Source organism: Pogoniulus pusillus, chromosome 3 (assembly GCF_015220805.1).
Source record: "Pogoniulus pusillus isolate bPogPus1 chromosome 3, bPogPus1.pri, whole genome shotgun sequence".
Classification (NCBI taxonomy): Eukaryota; Metazoa; Chordata; class Aves; order Piciformes; family Lybiidae; genus Pogoniulus; species Pogoniulus pusillus.
The window spans coordinates 791,154-811,223 of NC_087266.1; the positions used below are offsets into that span (position 1 = coordinate 791,154).

General features: G+C 54.5%; 2 protein-coding genes across 5 annotated transcripts in view; one reads left to right on the top strand and one right to left on the bottom strand.

Annotated features, from left to right (window-relative positions):
- ACADSB (acyl-CoA dehydrogenase short/branched chain) overlaps positions 1-1,462 on the bottom strand; it is a 35,697-nt gene extending 34,235 nt beyond the window's left edge. The window contains exon 1 of one of the 3 annotated variants that reach the window (XM_064168279.1): positions 1,416-1,462. In XM_064168279.1, the coding sequence (XP_064024349.1) occupies positions 1,416-1,454 (39 nt within the window). In that variant the 5' untranslated portion in view covers positions 1,455-1,462. Of the gene's footprint in view, positions 1-614; positions 977-1,415 lie in introns of those variants that run through there. The other 2 variants (XM_064168288.1, XM_064168330.1) reach the window with 2 other exon arrangements.
- A 208-nt stretch (positions 1,463-1,670) lies between these two features.
- On the top strand, positions 1,671-17,362 carry IKZF5 (IKAROS family zinc finger 5). Of its 2 annotated transcripts, none has more exons than XM_064168348.1 (6): positions 1,671-1,733; positions 5,246-5,325; positions 6,143-6,237; positions 7,152-7,315; positions 7,589-7,771; positions 12,251-17,362. In XM_064168348.1, exons 4-6 carry the CDS (start codon positions 7,183-7,185, stop codon positions 13,192-13,194), a joined length of 1,260 nt encoding a protein of 419 aa, XP_064024418.1. In that variant the 5' UTR covers positions 1,671-1,733; positions 5,246-5,325; positions 6,143-6,237; positions 7,152-7,182; the 3' UTR covers positions 13,195-17,362. The 2 variants fall into 2 exon arrangements, with proteins under 2 accessions (XP_064024418.1, XP_064024425.1); XM_064168355.1 differs by having other exon boundaries at positions 5,246-5,312.
- The last annotated feature ends 2,708 nt before the right edge of the window (positions 17,363-20,070 follow it).

Consider the following 20,070-nt stretch of genomic DNA (forward strand, 5'->3'; position numbering starts at 1 on the left):
GGTTACCTCAAGAAGCCATGAAACCACTATTATGGCCCCAAGGGATGGGACCTACACTGGCAACACAGGGCAGCAACCCACAGTGTGCCAGAGTAATCATAGAATCATAGGTTCCAACCAGGTTGGAGGAAACCTCCAAGATCATGAGTCCAAGCTAGCACCCAGCCCTGCCCAACCAACCAGACCATGGCACTAAGTGCCCCAGCCAGGCTTGGCTGCAACACCTCCAGCCACGGCCACTCCACCACCTCCCTGGGCAGCCCATTCCAATGCCAATCACTCTCTCTGCCAGCAGCTTCCTAACAACATCCAGCCTAGACCTGCCCTGCCACAGCTTCAGACTCTGTCCCCTTCTTCTCTTGCTGCTTGCCTGGCAGCAGAGCCCAACCCCACCTGGCTACAGCCTCCCTGCAGGCAGCTGCAGGCAGCAATGAGCTCTGCCCTCAGCCTCCTCTGCTGCAGGCAGAGGGTAGAAATGATTGAGTCCAACAGTCAGAGTGAACAAAAACTACATTATTTTCCACACTTCTATTCTCAGAGTCCCTGCACACAACATACCCTGCAGACACAAGGTCCCTCAGTGCTAACATTGCTTTTTCTACCTGAATTCTTACCTCCACCTCAACTCTTTAAGGGTTTGTTCTGGTTTCCCTCTGTCTGTTTTACACTCCAACCCAGGCTTTTAGAGCTGGTGGCCCCGGCAGCAGCCGTAAGCCACAAACCAAAGGCGGCCGGAGCGGAACGCTTTCCTAAGCTGCCTTTGCTGCCGTTGGTGCCGCCCAGGCCGGTGCCCGCCGCGGCGGCTGGCAGGCAGGCTCCCGGCCCGAGCCGCTCCAGCGCACGAAGCTCGCTCGCCCCTGCCAGCCGCCGCGGGCAGGTCGCGGGGCAGCAGCTGCTCGCCCCGCGCAGCACCAGCCTGTGCGCGGCACAACCGCCTGCCCGCTCCCCGCTCCCGCTGCCAGCTGTTTCACAACCCGGGCAAGAACGTTCCGTCTCAAGAAGTTACTCAACGCACAGCCCCCGCCAGACCCAGGCACTGCCGAGCTGCCCTCCGGCCGGCCGCCCAGACCCCGCACCCCGCCAGCTCCCGGGCCCAGCGGGCGGCTCCCCGGGGACCCCGCGGCGGCAGGCGGCCGCGCTCCTGTCCACAGCAGACCGCAGCCCACGGCGAACACGGCTGCCCCTTGCCGCGGGCCGCACCGGAGCACCGCGTCCTGCAGACCTCGGCAGCCTCGACCGGCGCTCTGAGGTGAGAGGCGAGGCGCGATCCCCGCACCGAGCGCGGAGCCCCGGGCTCGCCGCTCCCTCGGCCGCCGTGACAGCAGGCACGGCCGCTCCCGCAGGCTCAGCAGCCGAGCGAACATCGGCCCCTGGGTAGCAGAGGGATCCCACCCGGCCCGGGCGCCCCGCTTCACCTTGGCGCAGCTCGCCAGCCAGCCGCCCGCCGCCGCCATCTTGCCGCCGCCCCCCTGCCACCGCCCCCCGCGTCCCTGCCCGGCCCTGCCCGCCGCCGGGGCCACCGCCCCCCTCCGCTCCCCTCCGCCCCCCGCGTCCCTGCCCGGCCCTGCCCGCCGCCGGGGCCACCGCCCCCCTGCCACCGCCCCCTCCGCTCCCCTCCGCCCCCCGGCGGCGCGCTCTCGCGAGGCTGCGGCGGGCGGGCCGGGCCGCGGGAGCACGGCAGACATGGCGGCGGGCGGAGGGGAGGGGAGCGCTGCGGTGCGGCGCCGGTGGCGGTGAGTAGAGCCCCGCTCCCGCTGCCCCGCGCCCGAGGGGCTCGGCAGCAGCACGGTTCGTGCCCCCTCCCCGAGGTGGGGGCGGCGGCCGTGACACGTCTGCCCGGCGGCCGCGGGGTCCCCCTGCCGGGGCCTCCCCTTGACGTGAGGGGGCCGGGCGGAGGGGAGGCTGCTTTCGGATCCCCGCGGGGAGCAGGCGGGCAGAGGCGGCGGAACGGCGGACGGGCCGGCGGGGAGGGCCGCGCTGCCCGGCCGGGAGCGGCGGATCGGGTCAGCCCCTCGGCTTCTCCCTCGTTGTGAAGCCGGGAGGCAGCCGGCTTCGGGCAGAAGTGGTGTGTGGCGTCCCGCCCACGCATGAACGTGTCGTGGGTCGAGAAGGTGGAAGAAGCGCAGGAGCATCCGTCTGGGGCGGGAGGGCGGCGGCGGCGGCCGGCGGCTTGCTTTGGCGGCAGGTCGCGGGGTCGGGCCGGCTGCCGTGAGGAGGAGCGCCAGGGGCTGCGGTGGAGCTCGGGATCCTGCCTCCTTCCTCCCTTTAACTGTAGGGAAAGCTGTGTCCGGGGCAGAGACACCTCCGCTTCTGCCCCCGGGTGCCTCCCCGGACAGCTGGATACATACATGGGGTTCTTAGTCGGCTTACTCTCCTGCCCTGGGTGTTAGGTGATTTTGCTGGGTCTGGATCACTTTCTTTAGGCATACAAAAATATTTCTGAGGCCTTTCATGCCGTGGACCTTCTTGGACAGTCAGCTCCGTCCACACCAGCAGGGCAACCGGTGTGAAGTCAGCAGTTGTGGCTCTGCAGACAGCAAGAAACCACCGTGCCACTGACAGCCTCTGCAGCTGGAGAGTCACAGACGGTCAGAGAATGGTTTGGGCTGGAAGGCACCTCAAAGCTCAGCCAGTTCCAGCCCCCCAACATAGGCATGGACACCTCCCACTAGAACAGGTCGCTCAAGGCCTCATCCAACCCGGCCTTGAACACTTCCAAGGAGGTTGTGGGACATAGAATCACCCAACGTGATTGAAGATCACATTCTGTGATTCTGTGCCCCATAACCTCCCATGGCAACCTGTGCCAGTCTCTCACCACCCTCACTGCGAACTTCTTCCTCACATCCAGTTTCAATCTCCCCTCTGCCACTTCAAACCCATTCCTCCTCCTTCTCTCATTCCCAGACCTTGTCACTAGTCCCTCCCCAGCCCTCCTGCAGCCCCCTGCAGATCCTGCAAGGCCACTCCAAGGTCTCCTCCAAGCCTTCTGCTCTCCAGGCTGCAGAGCTCCTGCTCTCTCAGCCTGTGCTCAGAGCAGAGCTGCTGCAGCCCTCTCAGCATCTTGGTGGCCTCCTCTGGGCTGGCTCCAACACTTCCATGTGCTGCTTGTGCTGGGGGCTGCAGAACTGCCCCCAGGACTGCAGGTGGGGTGTGAGGAGAGCAGAGCCAAGGGGCAGAATCCCCTCCCTTGTCCTGCTGCCCACACTGCTCTTGCTGGAGCCCAGCACAGGGTTGTGTCTGGGCTGCACTCCCACTGCAGGCTCATGCTGAGCTCTGCATCAGCCCAGACCCCCGAGAAGGTGGAGCTGTTTTGCAGAAAATGTCCTGAGCAGCACTTGAGGAACATCTGCTGCCATCAGCCCATGCAACACGAGCTGCTCTGCTCGGGTTTCTAACGATTGGAATTGCATTTACTGCTCTGCGCCGATGACAGCGAGCATCTGATCCCTGTCATTCTGCCCTGGAAGGAGAACTGCTGCTTGTATACCTGTAAAAAGTGCCTCATGCAGACACAAAAGGCTCTTTGTGGAGGCCTGAGGCAGTACTTCAGCTGGGGCAATTTACCTGCACTGACATTAAAAAACAACGACAGAAAGGCTGAATGTCAAATTAGATGGATGAGGCAGGGAAAGGAAGTTTTGTAAAGCTGCTCACCAAAACAATGGCTTTCCCTGCTCACATTTTTTTTTGGGGGGGGGGGGGATAATTTCCTGTGAAAATGAAGTGTCCTTATAAAAATAATCAATCAAAGGCCAGGCTGGATGTGCCTCTTGGGCAGCCTGTTCTAGTGGGAGGTGTCCCTGCCTGTGGCAGGGAGTTGGAACTGGATGAGCCTTGAGGTCCCTTCCAACCTAAACCATTATTTGATGCTATGAAATAAGTTTCCCTGCCTTACACAAAGTGTTTCACAGATTCTTCTCTGACAACACCTGGCTCTGAGCAAGGCCCTTGGCACTGTCCTGCACCACATCCTGGTCTCCAAGCTGGTGACACATGGGTTGGATGGGTGGACCATGAGATGAATAAAGAACTGGCTTGATGGTTGCACCCAAAGAGTGGCTATCAATGGCTCCATGGCCAAGTGGGGGCCAGGGACAAGCAGAGTCCCTCAGGAATCAGTCCTGGCACCAGTCTTGTTCAACATCCTTGTGGGTGCCATGGACAGAGGCACTGAGTGCAGCCTCAGCAAGTTTGCTGCCCACACCAAGCTGTGTGCTGCAGCAGCCAGGCTGGAGGGCAGGATCCATTCAGAGGGAGCTGCACAGGCTGCAGAGGTGGGCACAAGCCAAGCTCAGGAGGTTCAACAAGACCAAGGGCAAGGTCCTGCAGCTGGATGGAGGCAATGCCAAGCACAAATGCAGGCTGGGCAGTGCCAGGCTGGAGAGCAGCCCTGAGGAGAGGGACTTGGGGGTGCTGCTGGAGGAGAAGCTCAGCAGGAGCCAGCAGTGTGCACTTGCAGCCCAGAAAGCCAAGCAGAGCCTGGGCTGCAGCAGCAGCAGTGTGGCCAGCAGGGCCAGGGAGGGGATTCTCCCCCTCTGCTCTGCTCTGCTGAGACCCCACCTGGAGTCCTGCATCCAGTTCTTGAGACCCTGGGACAAGAGGGCTGTGGAGATGCTGGAGAGTGTCCAGAGCAGGGCCAGGAGGATGCTGAGAGGCTGCAACAGCTCTGCTGTGAGCACAGCCTGAAAGAGTTGGGGCTGTGCAGGCTGGAGCAGAGGAGGCTCCCAGGGGACCTTCTTGTGGCCTTCCAGTATCTGAAGGGGGCTCCAAAAAAGCTGGGGAGGGACTTTTGAGGCTGTGAGTGAGTGGCAGGAGTGGGGAGAATGGAGCAAAGTTGGAGGTGGGGAGAGTGAGGCTGGAGGTGAGGAGGAAGTTGTTGAGCAGGAGAGTGGTGAGAGGCTGGACTGGGTTGCCCAGGGAGGTGGTTGAGGCCCCATGGCTGGAGGTGTTTGAGGCCAGGCTGGCTGAGGCTGTGTGCAGCCTGCTCTAGGGTAGGGTGTCCCTGGGCAAGGCAGGGGGGTTGGCACTGGCTGCTCCTTGTGCTCCCTTCCAGCCCTGCCTGGTTCTGTGATTCTATGAATATTGCACTTTTAGCATCAGTTCCTGTGGAGCCATTTCGAGTGGTTCAGTTCTAAGTGGTTATTTTTGATGATTGTGACTCAGCCTGGTCAGAACTCTGCCTTGCATTGTCCTCCTTTTCTCTGCCTTTAATTCATATCCTCATATCTTTGTTTTATTGCAGGAAACACCAACAAATGGAACACAAATTGACTTAAGCCTGCAGAAGGCTGGTGATACTTGAAAAGAGGGTAGGCAAAATTGGTATGTAAAGAAGTGTTCAAAACTAAGTCTGTGGTGATAGTTATGGTGGTAGTTGAGCACGCTGAGGTGTGATGGAAGACAAGATACTCATCTGGATACTGAAAGGGAACTGGCACTTCTGAATCACTTTAGAAATACAGGAGAATGTGTGTAAATGTGGTCTTGAACTTGGGGCTTGAGCTTTTGTAGGTCACCTCGTGCCTTCAGTAGCTATTGGGAAAAGAAAAAGAGGTTCTTGCCAAAATGCAGCATCAGAGATGGTTTCTCTGCAGGAACAATAATGTGGCTGACTCAGTGCTCTCTATCCAACTGAATCCTAAGCTCTCTCTTCGCAGAGTCACTGCCAATGGAGGCTCTGGAGGTTTGCATTTACAGTCCCAGAAGAGAGTATGACCAGTGCCTTCTGGTGAGGGTGCTCATGCTTTTGGTGCTGCAGGGTGACATGAGTGGAGGGGGCTGTGCAGAACAGGAGCACTAGGAAATACTGCTCTTTGTAAGGCTTCTCTCCACCTTGGCTGGTCAGTGGTGTTCACTTGGTTTCCCAGCCTTACCACTGCTGTGACTCACTGACCCAGGTGTGGGGTTTGTGTCGGATCCATGTGTTCCCCAGAGACGCTGTTCGGATGCTCTGAAGGTAACCTGGGGTGGGTGCAGACTTTGGAAGGCTTTTGCTGGCAGTGTGATTGTTTGCTAATAAAACTTAGAGCAGTGCAGTGTTAGAAGCAGTATTTCAAAACTTTAATGTTAAAATTTCTTTCTTGCCACTCCTGGGGGTTGGGAAGAAGAGTGGACTACATTTCCTGTTTTTTCCTTCCAGGGCAAGTCTAGGAGCTGTGCTGTGTGTTTTCTGTCTGACCTGGTGGGAGCACATTTTGGAGCATGTTTGCTACTTAGCAGGGGACTGAAATTCAGGTACAGTCTATTGCAGAAAGAAAAAGACACTATGATTTTGATTGTTTTATCCTGTTACCTGATTTGCTGCTGTCCTTATGGTGCTGTTGCTGAAGATGTTGAGACAGCCAACTGTGTGCTGGGCTGCAGCAAGAGCAGTGTGGGCACAGGGCAAGGGAGGGGATTCTGCCCCTTGGCTCTGCTCTCCTCACACCCCACCTGCAGTCCTGGGGGCAGTGCTGGAGCCCCAGCACAAGCAGGACATGGAAGTGTTGGAGCCAGCCCAGAGGAGGCCACCAAGATGCTGAGAGGGCTGCAGCAGCTCTGCTCTGAGCACAGGCTGAGAGAGTTGGGGCTCTGCAGCCTGGAGAAGGGAAGGCTTCCAGGAGAGCTTGGAGTGGCCTTGCGGGCTCTGAAGGAGGCCTAAGGGAGGGCTGGGGAGGGACTATTGACAAGGTCTGGTAATGACAGGACAAGGGGTAATGGGTTTGAAGTGGCAGAGGGGAGATTGAAACTGGATGTTAAGAAAGGTTTCTTGACAGTGAGGGTGGTGAGACACTGGCACAGGTTGCCCAGGGAGGTTGCGGCTGCTCCCTCCCTGGTGGTGTTCAAGGCCAGGTTGGATGAGGCCTTGAGCAACCTGTTCTAGTGGGAGGTGTCCTGCCTGTGGCACAGCGGGGCTGGAACTGGCTGATCCTTGAGGTCCCTTCTAGCCTAACCCACTCTGTGGTTCTGTGTTTTCTCCAGCAGTATCTGTTGCCTAAGGCATGTTTTAGTGAGTTAAAAATGCCCTTTGTTGTGGATGGGTGCATTGAGCCATGCTGCCTGGGACAAGGCACCCTTCACTTGGAAACAAAACCCCTCCCAAACCGAGTGTGGGTCTTGATTGTTCAAAGTCAGTGTCACTTGGGTCTTGAGAGGATTTCTCTTCCTAGGCACGAGAGGCTGTAAACTCCAGGAGTGAATATGGGTGAGAAGAAGCCAGAACCTCTGGACTTTGTGAAGGACTTCCAGGAGTATCTCACGCAGCAGACCCACCATGTGAATATGATTTCTGGATCAGTCAGCGGAGACAAGGAGGCAGAGCCTCTTCAGGGAGGTAAGGTCATTTCTGGGCTGTTTTTTCATGCAGAATAACTGCACTGTTTGTGTTCTAGATAATGATGCAGCCTGCTCTGGCTGCCTGGAGTCATTTCTGAGAGGTGTTTTCACAGCACCCAAGATATGCACATACCTTTGCTCCAGTCAGGGTATGATTTCATAGTCCTGTGTATTTGAAGGGCACAGAGAAGCCAAAGATCCTTGGCAGGTTCTCACAGCACCACAGGTACCTTTTCATCCTTAACTGGCATCTCTGTTGCCTTCTTTGTAGCTGGGACAGAAGGTGATCAGAATGGTCTGGATCATCCTTCTGTTGAAGTCTCACTGGATGAAAACTCAGGAATGCTAGTGGATGGGTTTGAAAGGACCTTCGATGGGAAGCTGAAGTGTCGGTACTGCAACTATGCCAGCAAAGGGACAGCACGGCTGATAGAGCACATCAGAATCCACACAGGTGGGAAACCTGCCCTGCTCTGCTCACAGGGGCTCTGCTTTCAGCTTGGTGTTGGGGTGTGGGGGTGGCAGTTAGCATCTCCAGGTAATGGGATGGCTCTTAGAGTTCCTCAGCAATTAGAGCTGGCGTATGAGGTTTATTCAGAGTGGTAGGGGTTGGGAGCACTTCTGGAGGCTGTATTTTTTTAAGGTGTGCTATGTAGCTATTTAAATTTTGCCAAAGTCCTGCTTACAGTTATTGGAGACTCCTGAATCCAAAGTGACTTTGTATGGCAGTAAGGTTTACCATGAAAGCACCAGTGTAAGTTGGAGGGCCCCAAATGTGACTTCTGGTCTGTGCATGCTGATGAGAAAAGTGCAACGTGCACATGCTGCAACATGGAGATTTATAGAGGCTTTTCCTCCTCTCTTGCTTAGTCGTGAGAGTGTTTCTGGTCTGTCCACCAATCTGGATGGGGAAGTACAAGACACTAATAAGAGGGATGTTTTCTTGATGGCAGATAGTCAGACTTGAGGGTGTGTGATCAGACAGGTGGTTAAGAACGGTATGAAAAGATTCTTAACATGGCTTGTTTAAGAGCATTTGTCCCTGTTGGATTTGCAGACCTCTCAGTACAGGTTAGAATAGCCTAAATTCTTCAGCTCTAACTTCTTGGTGGAAACAGACAAAAGGCCCTTGTGAAGTCTGTGATGTCTGCTGCGTGTCTTACACCAATAGAAAGCACTTTATGGCTGCTACCTAGAGTAAGAAGGGGGGAAACAGGGTTATTCTGCAGAGAGCACGAGTTTGCACAGGTTCCCAGTATGGGATGGACTGTCCTGAGGTGTATCTTTCCAGTGGGCCTGGGTATGTGTCAGTCTGGGACTCACTTGGAGGAGACACCTTGTTGTAGCCTGGGTGTAAGTGTAGCTCTCTTCAGTTAGGCTTGCTGCTGGTGGTTGTGGCTCTTGCTTTGCTGTGACCCCTTGCTGTGACACAGCCACTGCCAGGATAACGTTTTGGGGAAGTGAAGTGCTCCTTGCACTGGCCCTGCACTGTCAGCTTGTTTCAGCAAGGCAGAAAATCCAAGAGTTCTGAGGTTCAGGAGCTCTGGTAGAATTCTGCTGCTGTGCTAGCAGGGGCTACCTCTGGGGGAAGCTGTTGCTATTTTCAGACTCCCAGTGGAAATTCTGTGCAGCTCCAGTAGTGGGTACAGCACTGTGGCTTTGCCGGTGTTTGACGTGGCCTTAGTACCATGGCTGGCTGCAGCTCTGCAGAGCAGCACTGGGGGCTGGAGCAGTTACAGCTTCACCTGTCACTGCCTCATCTGCTCTGTGGACAGCAGGAGATTACTCTTTTTGGTAGCAGCTTTACTCTGCAGTACTGTTTCTGAGCTTGTGACATAGAATCAGCCAGGTTGGCAGAGAGCTCCAAGCTCATCCAGCCCAACCTAGCCCCCAGCCCCATCCAGTCAACCAGACCATGGCACTAAGTGCCTCAATCAGTCTGTTCTTGAACACCTCCAGGGATGGCAACTCCACCACCTCCCTGGGCAGCCCATTCCAATGCCAATCACTCTCTCTGCCAACATCTTCTTCCTAACATCCAGCCTGAACCTCCCTTGGCACAACCTGAGACTGTGTGTCCTCTTGTCCTGTTGCTGGTTGCCTGGGAGAAAAGCCCAACCCCACCTGGCTACAGTCTCCCTTCAGGTAGTTGTAGACAGCAATGAGGTCACCCCTGAGCCTTCTCCAGGCTACAGTGAGGTCATGTAGCAGAGAGAGACTTCAGCAAGTCATTTTTGAATAGTGCTTAAGAACATGAGAGTAACATCAGCTTCCAAAGTCCAAGTTCCAGGTCTTTCCAGTGGCATATGGCTGAGGGCAGACCTCATTGCTCTCTGCAACTACCTGAAAGGAGGTTGTAGTGAGGTGGGGGTGAGTCTCTTCTGCCTAGCAACACGTGAAAGGATGAGAGGAAATGACTTTAGGGTGTACCAGGGGAGGTTTAGGTTGGATATTAGAAAGAAAATTCCTCACTGAAAGGTTCCCAAAGACCTGGAACAGGCTGCTCAGGGCAGTAGTTGAATCCTCACCCCTGGAGGGATTTCAAAGCCATGGAGATGTGGTGCTGAGGGCCATGCTTTAGCACCAGCCTTGGCAGGGTTATATAACAGTTGGATTCATGGTGTTAAAGGGCTTTCCAACCAAAACAGTTCTATGAAGTGCTTTGGTTGGGGTTTTCTGTGGGTTTTTCTGAGAAAGAGTTCTTTTTACTGTCTTGTTTTGGTTTTCTTGGGTTTTTTTTCACTCAAGGGCAAGGAGATCCAAGACCTGAGTGTAGTTTTACTCAGGAGCATGCTGAAAGGCCAAGAGATGAACTGCATAGACTGTGAAGGCTCAGAGTGGCTGAATCATCATTAAAACAGGGCAGTGGTAGCTGAGTGTAGCCTCAGAGCAAGGCAGGTATGAGATGATGCATCCTGGATAACATGCAAGCACAGCAAGGTACCTGCCAAAGTAATTATAACCCAGGCACCACCACACTACCATTGTTAAGTGCAGCTTACTGCAGAGTTAACTTCCTGCTGAGTCTGACAGCACTGTAATTAGTGGTTCACCAGCTGGGTTGTGTTCAGATCATGCAACAGGGCATGCATCTGCGTAACCAGTTTGGAATGACATAAGCCCAGGCTGCCAGGCTCTCTGAGAATGCAGGGACTTTGTCAGTCTTCACGTGGTGGTGGCTCCCAGATCTCCAGGTGGTTGCACACATCCATACATACCTGAGTACATAGATGTGTGTGTGGAGAACTGGCTTCATAGAATCAGCCAGGTTGGCAGAGAGCTCCAGGCTCATCCAGCCCAACCTAGCACCCAGCCCTGCCCAACCAACCAGACCATGGCACTAAGTGCCCCAGCCAGGCTTGGCTGCAACACCTCCAGCCACGGCCACTCCACCACCTCCCTGGGCAGCCCATTCCAATGCCAATCACTCTCTCTGCCAGCAACTTCCTCCTAACCTGGACTTCCCCTGGCACAGCTTGAGACTCTGTCCCCTTCTTCTCTTGCTGCTTGCCTGGCAGCAGAGCCCAACCCCACCTGGCTACAGCCTCCCTGCAGGCAGCTGCAGGCAGCAATGAGCTCTGCCCTGAGCCTCCTCTGCTGCAGGCTGCACCCCCCCAGCTCCCTCAGCCTCTTCTCACAGGGCTGTGCTCCAGGCCCCTCCCCAGCCTTGCTGCCCTGCTCTGGACACCTTCCAGTCAAGGTGGTGCAAATAAAATACTTAAAAGGTAGCACAAGAATTGCCTTTTTTCCCTATGGAGTAGCCAGTGATGTAAGCAAAATGTCTTCTAGTAAGTATTCCAGGCTTGGATTCCAAACTGTGGGATGCTCAGCATGGGAAGGAATTTCTGTGTCAATCAGGTGCCATCTTACAGGGCTCAGACAGTGCTTGCAGCATACTAGTGGCCCTTGCCACATTCTGGCTTTTAGAGTTGTTCTGGGTGGATCTGGAAGGCCTGTGTTGGAAATAGGAGAAAGTGCTTTAAAAAAGCCACAGAGGCTGAAGAGAAGGAGAGAAGGAGCCCACCCACGTTCCTTCTGAGTTTGTGTGGCAGGAGGATGAGCTGCACAGCAGTGCTGTAGAGATTGCCTTGCACTCCAGACAGGAGGATGTGTCATTTCAGCACCTAATGTGCCTCAGATCCCTTAGGCATTCATAGACTCAACCAGGTTAGAGGAGGCCTCCAGGTGACCTCTGGATCTGCACACTCCCAGCAGCGATCTGTTAGGAGAGGGTGAGCAGGAGTCCCACAGTGTTTTGTTACCGGTGTGGGGCCTGTAATTACGTTTGAAAGTTTTGGAAGTCCTTTTCAATGTGTTAACATCTGCAGATATTTAAACAGAGAGCACAGTTGTGCCTGCCAGGAAGGAGAGTGTCTGCTGCTGCTGTCTGAGGGAGCATGCAGCTGCCCAGGGCTGGCTTCTCTCTTTCACTCTTCATCTCCCAGATCCTTCTCCAGCCCCGGAGCGGGCAGGTGTGCACGTGGGTTACTCAGAGAACAGGACCAGGGTGTTTAAAAGCAGGAGCGTTTGGCAGACAGCGAGAGGATAGCCTGCCTCAGTCCTTCGGCGCTGGGAGCAGCGTGGTGGCGCAGGCGCTCCTGCGGCAGCGGCTCAGCTGCTCTGTGGGTAGGGCTTGGACGCAGCGGAGAGCACAGAGGCAGCAGTGCCTGCTGCCCTTGGCATCGCTGCTGCGCTCCCCAGTCAGGCTCTCTGCTTTGCTCACTGTCTGATGGTTGTTATCACTTGGGTGAGGCAAATGCTTACGTTCACTCAGCTCTTCCCCAGGTCCCCAGCTAAGCTGGAGGCTCAGTGTCTTGACTCTGAGGCTGAACTGTTGGCTGAGCAGCTCCCAGTTAGCCGCGGTCTGTTCTGTGCAAGGCCTTTGCAGAGGGCACTGCCAGGCGCTCTGGCGTAACCCATTTTTGTTTTCCAGGTGAGAAGCCACACAGATGCCACTTGTGCCCCTTTGCCTCAGCTTATGAACGTCACCTGGAGGCCCACATGCGCTCCCACACGGGCGAGAAGCCCTACAAGTGCGAGCTGTGCTCCTTCCGCTGCAGCGACAGGAGCAACTTGTCTCACCACCGCCGCCGCAAGCACAAGATGGTGCCCGCCAAGGGCACGAGGGCTTCCCTCAGCAGCAAGAAGATGTGGGGCGTGTTGCAGAAGAAGACCAGCAACTTGAGCTACAGCAGGAGGGCGTTAATTAACTTGAGCCCACCTTCCATGGTGGTTCAGAAGCCAGACTACCTGAACGACTTCACTCACGAGATCCCCAGTATCCAGCCCGAGGCGTACGACAGCATGGGCAAGCCGGCCCAGAGCAGCGGGCTGCCGAGGGACACGCAGGACCTCATGGTGGATAACCCTCTCAACCAGCTCTCTACCCTGGCTGGACAGTTGTCTAGCTTGCCCCCCGAAACCCAAACCCCAGCCTCTCCCGACGCCGTGTCCTGCCAAGATGAGAAGCCTTTCATGATCCAGCAGCCCGCGGCGCCCGCCGTGGTCTCGGCCGTGTCAGCGAGCGTGCCCCAGAGCTCCTCTCCCACCAGCCCCGACCCGCGGCCCGCGCACAGCCAGAGGAACTACAGCCCCGTGGCAGGCCCCAGCAGCGACCGCAGCGCCCACACCAGCACACCCAGCATCAGCAACAGTCAGCCCAGCACTCCGGCTCCCACCCTCCCGGTGCAGGACCCTCAGCTCCTGCATCACTGCCAGCACTGTGACATGTACTTTGCAGACAACATCCTCTACACTATCCACATGGGCTGCCACGGCTTTGAGAATCCTTTCCAGTGCAACATCTGTGGGTGCAAGTGTAAGAACAAGTACGACTTTGCTTGCCACTTTGCAAGAGGCCAACACAGTCAGCACTGACTGAGGAGCTGCTGCTGGGTAGTTTTTTAATGTATTACAGTATATTTTTCATACTTGCTGGAGGAAAGCTTGCACATTCCCCTGAGGAGCCTTTCACATCCACCACTTCGACATAGGAAATGAATTTATGTTGTGGTAAAACTTGCCAGGGAATTTTTATCTGAGGTGTGGTTGCTCTTTTATGTGTAGCCTTGCAAAGAAGCCGAGAGCCTGGTCTGAGGGTTGGAAAACCTTCAGCTGCTCTGGCTGCTTGATCTAAGATGCTTGCTCTTAATCCCAGCACACCTTCTGCAACTGCAGAGGCAGAGCTTGTGTCCTGAAACACAGGGTGCAATTATCAGACTGTTTACTGGGCAAGACAAAGCATATTCACCATAAAGTAGGAAAGGTTAATGCAAAGGTTGAGCGTGGAGGCATGCTTATCCCTACAGACCTAGCTGGAAAAACTGGAAAACCAAACACAAGCAGCTTTGATTTACCAATTCCATTTGCTGTAAACCTTGCTGTTCCCTGCTGAAGGTTAATGAGATGGTTTTGCTTGGGATAGTCTGAGCTGTTCTTGCTAGGGCTTGAACACCAAGTTGCTGTTTCTAGAGCTCACCCCAGAACTAGAAGGTAACAGGTGACAGTGAATGAAACTTGGGTGGGAGAAGAGTTAAGAGCTTTGCCATTCACTACTTACATGTGACACAACTTAAACCACACTTATCGACCTGTCACAGCTCACTCTTGCTAAGAGGAGGGCACAGTAGAGAGCTTGTAGAACTAATAGACATTCTGTGAGAGTTTTACCTGCCTTTAACTTGTCCAGCTGTTTGAAATTTGCACAGTTAGGCTTCTTTCTTCTGGCAGAAGTTCTAGCAGGGACAAACAGGTGGCTTACAAATGCACTGTCAGTTCAGTTTCCTCTGGGGCCAAGCCACAGCTGACAGGCTGCACGTTGTGTGATCCGGCGCATCGTCAGCTTCAGCCCTCTTTGACAGCTGCTTCGCCTTGCCCCCTCCCCCAGATTCCTTGTCCTTTGGGTGTGCTAGAAATAAGGGGCAGGGCACCTGGGCTGTCTGAGCTGTGGGGGGCTGGCAGAGGGGTACCGGCGTGGGCAGTTGCAGGTAGCAGACGGTGACTGAAGATGTACACAGAGTCCCTTGCGCTTGTCTGCTCTTTTGATGCTGCTCAGCTGGCTTCAGAAGCACCTAGGCTGAGGGACAGGCACTTTAACAGGAACCTCAATAAAACACCCCAGCAAAATGAATAAAGGCTCTTGATGTGCTCCATAGGAACTGGTAATGTGAAGAGCTGCTGCTTTGCCTGTACTTGGACATGCACTTTTGCCTCGGTTTGGCTTACTCTAGACAAATTCAAGCTTCCCTTAGGTACTCCCCTTTTACTACCAGCAAAATGCAACAGCAGATGGATTTGTTAAAAGCAGGAAGATTTGGTCCATGCTCTGCCAGTCAAAGGCTGGAATCTAAACAGCAAACGTTTGGCTTACTCAGATTTCTGTGGTTGTGGGAAGATCAGAGTGACTGCAGTGTGAGGTCAAGGCAGGGTGGAAACACCCTGCTGAGAAGTGTAGCTTTAGAGGGAGCCTGAATGATTTGGAAATTTGGGAGCCAAGTGTGTTTCTTCTGCTCTGGCTTCTAGCTGCTGTTGGATTTTCCCCTGCTTCTCTGGGCAGCATGATAGATGTCCCTGCTTACTGTGGGAGGGCTTGTCCTGGATGACCCTTAAAGGTCCTTTCCTACCCAGTGCGCTCTCTGATTTATGAAGCAACCAGCTGAAGAAACTGCATTTCTGGCTGCACACAGCCTTGTAGTAATGAGAACAGAGATGTGCCACTGGAGCATTTCTAGTCTGGTGAAGGTGAATGATAACAATCCCTCCTAGCAACAGGTTTGGGCCCAGGCCTTGTTCCAAATCCATTGCAGTGGGTTTGTAAACCAGAATGCAATTCCCACTCTTCACCATGCCCTTTAGAACTCCAGAACAGCTCCTTGTTGCTTTATACTTTTATTTTATAAGCAAACCCCTGCAACTCTGTGTGTATCCAGAGCCCTTTATTTTAGGACTGGAAGTTGACCGAAGTGGAACCCAGCAGGAAGTTACTGCTCCTCTGCAGGGTTTGCCACATGACTCTTCTAACCCCAGATGAGTACAGCAAGGGGAGCTCTCTCTTGAGCCTCTGTTGACACATTCTAAAACCTGACTTTGGCCAAAACACAGCGTTGAACAGCAGGAGCCACTGCTGAAGGCTGTGACCATTACTAAGTCGTAGAGGTCTCTTGCCTTGCCTCTTGATAGAGGACCCCAACTTCTATTCTGAGCCTCTGTTGACTGCAAGGAAACTTTTGAGCTGGTTGCTCCAGGGATCACCTTGCAGTGCTGTATGGTACAGTCACACAGCCAGGTTCTCCTTGGCCTCTGGTCCCAACCTTTCTCTCTCTTGGTACCAGTAGGGAGATCAGTGTGAAGCTGGAGATGTTGTCCTTCCATTTCTGCAGACTTCACTGTCAGTGCCTGTAAACGTTACAGACTGTGCCAGCTCATGGGCTGGCAGTTCAGAACAACAGCCTCTGAACCACTGTGCCCCTGAGTGAAGCTTTAGGTAGGAGAAGAGTTAGGTCACTACTGGAGGTAGCAAGAGGAAGCCTGCATGATCTTACTGGACAGGGGCCCTCAGCTAGGGGGGGAATCCTCTGTTGCTGGGGAGGGAATGTTCTTAATGGTAGAACTCTGTGAAAAAAATCATCTACCCCCAACTTGTGCAGAGTGTTGTTTAGAACTGTTTTAGGCCTGCTGACAGGGAGTTGTCTCTCCTTCCAAGCACCCAGGGAAGAGAAAACTCGATGTCTATCAAGTGCTGAGCAGTGCTCAAGAGATCTTCCCCTCTTTTCTTGAGCCAGCTCACGTTTGCTGGGGTAGTTCTTAGGTAGCAGCAGGCTTTGGTGTCCATCCCTTGGTTCTGCAGGCAGACTGTGAAGTGGGTCCCTGCTGACAGCCCAGCACTACCCTGAGGGTCACTCTCTGGACAAGGATCCTTCATTTTTCACCTAGAGGCTGTGTGTTCAGTTGTGCCAAGGAGTGCCCTGAGCCTGCTCTGGTTTTATGCCTGCTGAGCAGGTTTGCAGGTGTATTTCCAGGGTAGCTTTGCACCCTCTGCTACACAACAGTCACTGGCACATGGAAACCACCGGCAGTGCTGCCAGATTGGCTCAGATGCTGATGGTGCCCTTGCACAAGCAGGCCTTGGAGTCCAGCAGGGCCACTTGGCAGGGTGGAGCCCTCAGCCAGGAGGACTTTTCCAGGTGCTACACTGCACTAACTCCTGTGTTCTGGAACCCTCTAGGCCTCTGCATGTTGAGACAGTGATGAGCATTCTCACTTGCATTAACAGGAGAGCTTGGGAGTGAGCTGAACTTCCTCCCTACTTCACTCTGCTGGCTTCTGTAGTTGCAGAACATGAACTTGGTGAGGGTTTTGGTTTTCTTGCTCTGGATGGTCTGATAGGTGTGTTGGCATTTTTGACTCCTAATCCAGACTGGCTGAGGCTGAGTAGTGCAGTGGACAGAAGATGACAGCAGATGCCCTGGGTTCATTCTTAACCTCACTGTGATGCAGCTAGTAAGGAGGCAGTGTCTCACAGACACAAGTTGAGATGGAGAAGAGTTGGACAGAAGCCATTGGCATTTCCAGATGAACTCAAGTGCTGGAGGACACCTTCCAGCAGTGTTTCCTAGCAAAAGGGCCTGTCTCTGTTTTGTCTGGGGAGGGAGGTTTGCTCCTCTGTGTTCTGGTTCTTCCTGACCAAGGCAATGTAATTCGGAGTCTCCCCTGGCAAGTTTTCTCCTGATTTTAAGCTTCTTTGAAGACCTACAGCAAATGGATGTCCTGCTGCAGGAAATCTATCCCTGCTGAAGCGTTTTCCTTTGAGCAGTCTTGGTGTGTGTGCTTCAGAGTTCCTGCTTTGGTCATCCTCTGTATTCCAGTGTAAAGAGCATATTTTGTACACAAAGCCTGGAACCTGTTAGAGCTGTACAAGGACTTTAACCTGTAGTGACTGTTCTCAGCTGGCAGGTGAACTCTGGCAGAACTCGACTCTCTCCAGTGCAGTCCATGTTGTGAAGCTTTGCTTTTGTAAGACATGAATAAAGTAACACTTTCTAACGAAGCCTTGGGGTCGCTGCCTGGGCGGCAGCCGGCAGAGCTGCCGAGCTGCTCCTTTCCAGCTGAGCTCCAGCATGTGGTCAGGAAGCCAAGCCTGACTCCGGGTGAGCCAGGATCCTGTCTTTCATCCTGCTGAAATTGAACAGACTTAGTGTTAGTGCTGAGCCAGGCCACATTTTGCCTCCTGCTCACTGTTAACCTTGCACAGTTGCTCCTCCTCCAAATCCTTTCTTTCCTCGTGCTCCTGCTTCCAACTTACCAAGAGTTCTGTGTCTGAAATCGCTTTTGATCGTAGTGAGGTGGTGGCACTGCACGTGGAGCTCCTGTGTACGTTGCTGTTAGCAGCTCTGAAGCTGGCACCAAGTTGAAAGCTGCTGTGGGCACAGGAGCTAAGCACAGAAGCACACAACCAGCAGGCTGCTGCTGCTGCTGCTTCTGGGGGGGCTCTGGCAGGGCAAGGAGCACAGGCACCAGGAGCCACCCAGCTCCTTCTCTACCACCACCCTCACCTCACTTACCTCAGAGCCTGGAGCAAGACAGCACAGAGAGGAGCTCAGCCTAAGTGAGGAGGTGCAGCCACCACCCGTGAGCAATGTTAGAGCAACCATCTGAGCCTAGCCCTAGCTGACCGGGGGGCCAAGCAGGCCCCCCGGCCTTTGGATCCCCTCCACCAGTCACCCAGTGGGCACCACAGGCACTCACCAGTGATGATCCGAGGAGGATCTTCTGCCCAAATGGGCAAGCTTGGGGCTTGCCTTGCCTGGGGCCATTAAATAGGGGAGTGGGCAGGGAGGGCAAAGTGGTCGCAGCTGGGGTGGGAGGAGACTCCAACAGGACCCAGGTGCTGTGGGTTTGGGGGGAAAGGGGAAAATGCAGTGTGGGGTGGGAAAGGGGCAGGTGTGGTGGGGAAGGGGAGGTGGTGCTGAAAGGAGGGGGATGGAGAGGAAAAGGGGAAGATGGGGGAAATAGGAGATGGGGAGGAAAGGAGGAATATGAGGGGAAAGAGGAAGATGGAGAGGAAAGGAAGGAGGCGGAAAGAAAAGGAGGAAGATGAGGGAAAATAGGAGATGGAAGGGGAGATGAAAAAACAGAAAGGACTGAGCCTTTGCTCTGACATTTCTGCTTGGAGCAGTAACCAGACATCTGCACTGGCTCCCTTGGCTGGAGAAGAGCAAACCACAGCTGTCTGTGAGGGGGAAAGGAGGAAACAAAGAGGAGAAGTAAGAACTCAAAATGAAAAGACAAACCAAACACACATCATACACAGATACAGGCACAAAGCATGAGGTCCTCCAGCAAGTCCTCCATGGACAGCAAAGTGCCCTTGTGGCCAAGAGGGCTGCTGGCATCCTGGGGTGCATCAAGAAGAGTGTGGCCAGCAGAGCCAGGGAGGTTCTTCTCCCCTCTGCCCTGCCCTGCTGAGAGCTCTCCTGCAGGCCTGTGTCCAGTTTTGGGCTCCCCAGCTGGAGAGAGACAGAGACCTGCTGGAGAGAGCCCAATGGAGAGCTGTGAGGGTGCTTAGGGGCCTTGAGCATCTTCCCTAGGGAGAGAGGCTGCGAGCCCTGGGGCTGTTTAGTCTTGGGAAGAGAAGGCTGAGAGGGGATCTGAGCAATGCCTGTCAGTGTCTGAGGGGTGGGGGTCAAGTGGAGGGGGCCAAGCTCTTGGGTGCTGCACAGTAATAGGACAAGGAGCAATGGAGACAAACTTGAAGGCAGAAGGTTTCACCTCAACATGATGGGAAACTTCTTTACAGTGAGGGTGCTGGAGCAGGCTGCCCAGAGAGGTTGTGGAGTCTCCTCCTCTGGAGACTTTCCAAACCCATCTGGATGTGTTGCTGTGCAGACTGCTGTGGGGGATCCTGCTTTTGGTGGGGGCGTTTGCCTTGATGGTCTCTGGAGGTCCTTTCCAAGCTCTGGCATTCTCTGATTCTGTGCCCACTGAAGTCTTCATGTGCTCCTCAGGAGTCCAGGTGAGGAGCAGGATGCTGCAGTGGGTGCTCAGGGAATGGTCTCAAACCAGAAACAGGACAGCAGGAGAAAAATAACCACAAGAGTGGTCAGAGACTGGAACAGGCTGCCCAGGGAGGTGCTTGAGTCACCATTCCTGGAGGTGTGTAAAGGTCATTTAGATGTGGTGCCTGGGGCTATGGTTTAGGGGTGAACATTGCAGAGTAGGGCTAATGGTTGGACTTGGGGATCCTGGGGGTATTTTCCAGCCTGAATGATTCTGTGATTCTAGGCAGGGACTGGCTGGAAGTGCTCAGCCAGCTGTTTGGCAGAGCAAAGCAAGTCACCATCCAAGGTGCCCTCCAAAACCTCAGCTGGGGAAGGCTCTCCAAAAGCTGATCCAGTCCTGCTGCACACAGCAAACAGGAGCAGGTGGCTTGTGGCTATGCCTCCCAGGGCAACCTCTCCTATGAGTGTCTGACATGCAAGTACAGTGGCAGCTGCTGTGGGCTTCAGAGGCAAATGCAGCATGGGAGTGCACTTCTCTTGCAGCATTGTGGACCAAATTGGGTTGGAAAAGACCTTTAAATGTCATCAACTCCAACCCTCCTGCAGTAAGCAGGGACACTGCCAACTGGATCAGGCTGCTCAGAGCCCCACCAAGCCTGACTTTGAATGTGTCCAGGCATGGGGCCTTCACCACCCCCCTGGGCAACCTATTCCCCAAAGCTGCCATCACATCACCCCCCAGCCTGTAAGGATAATC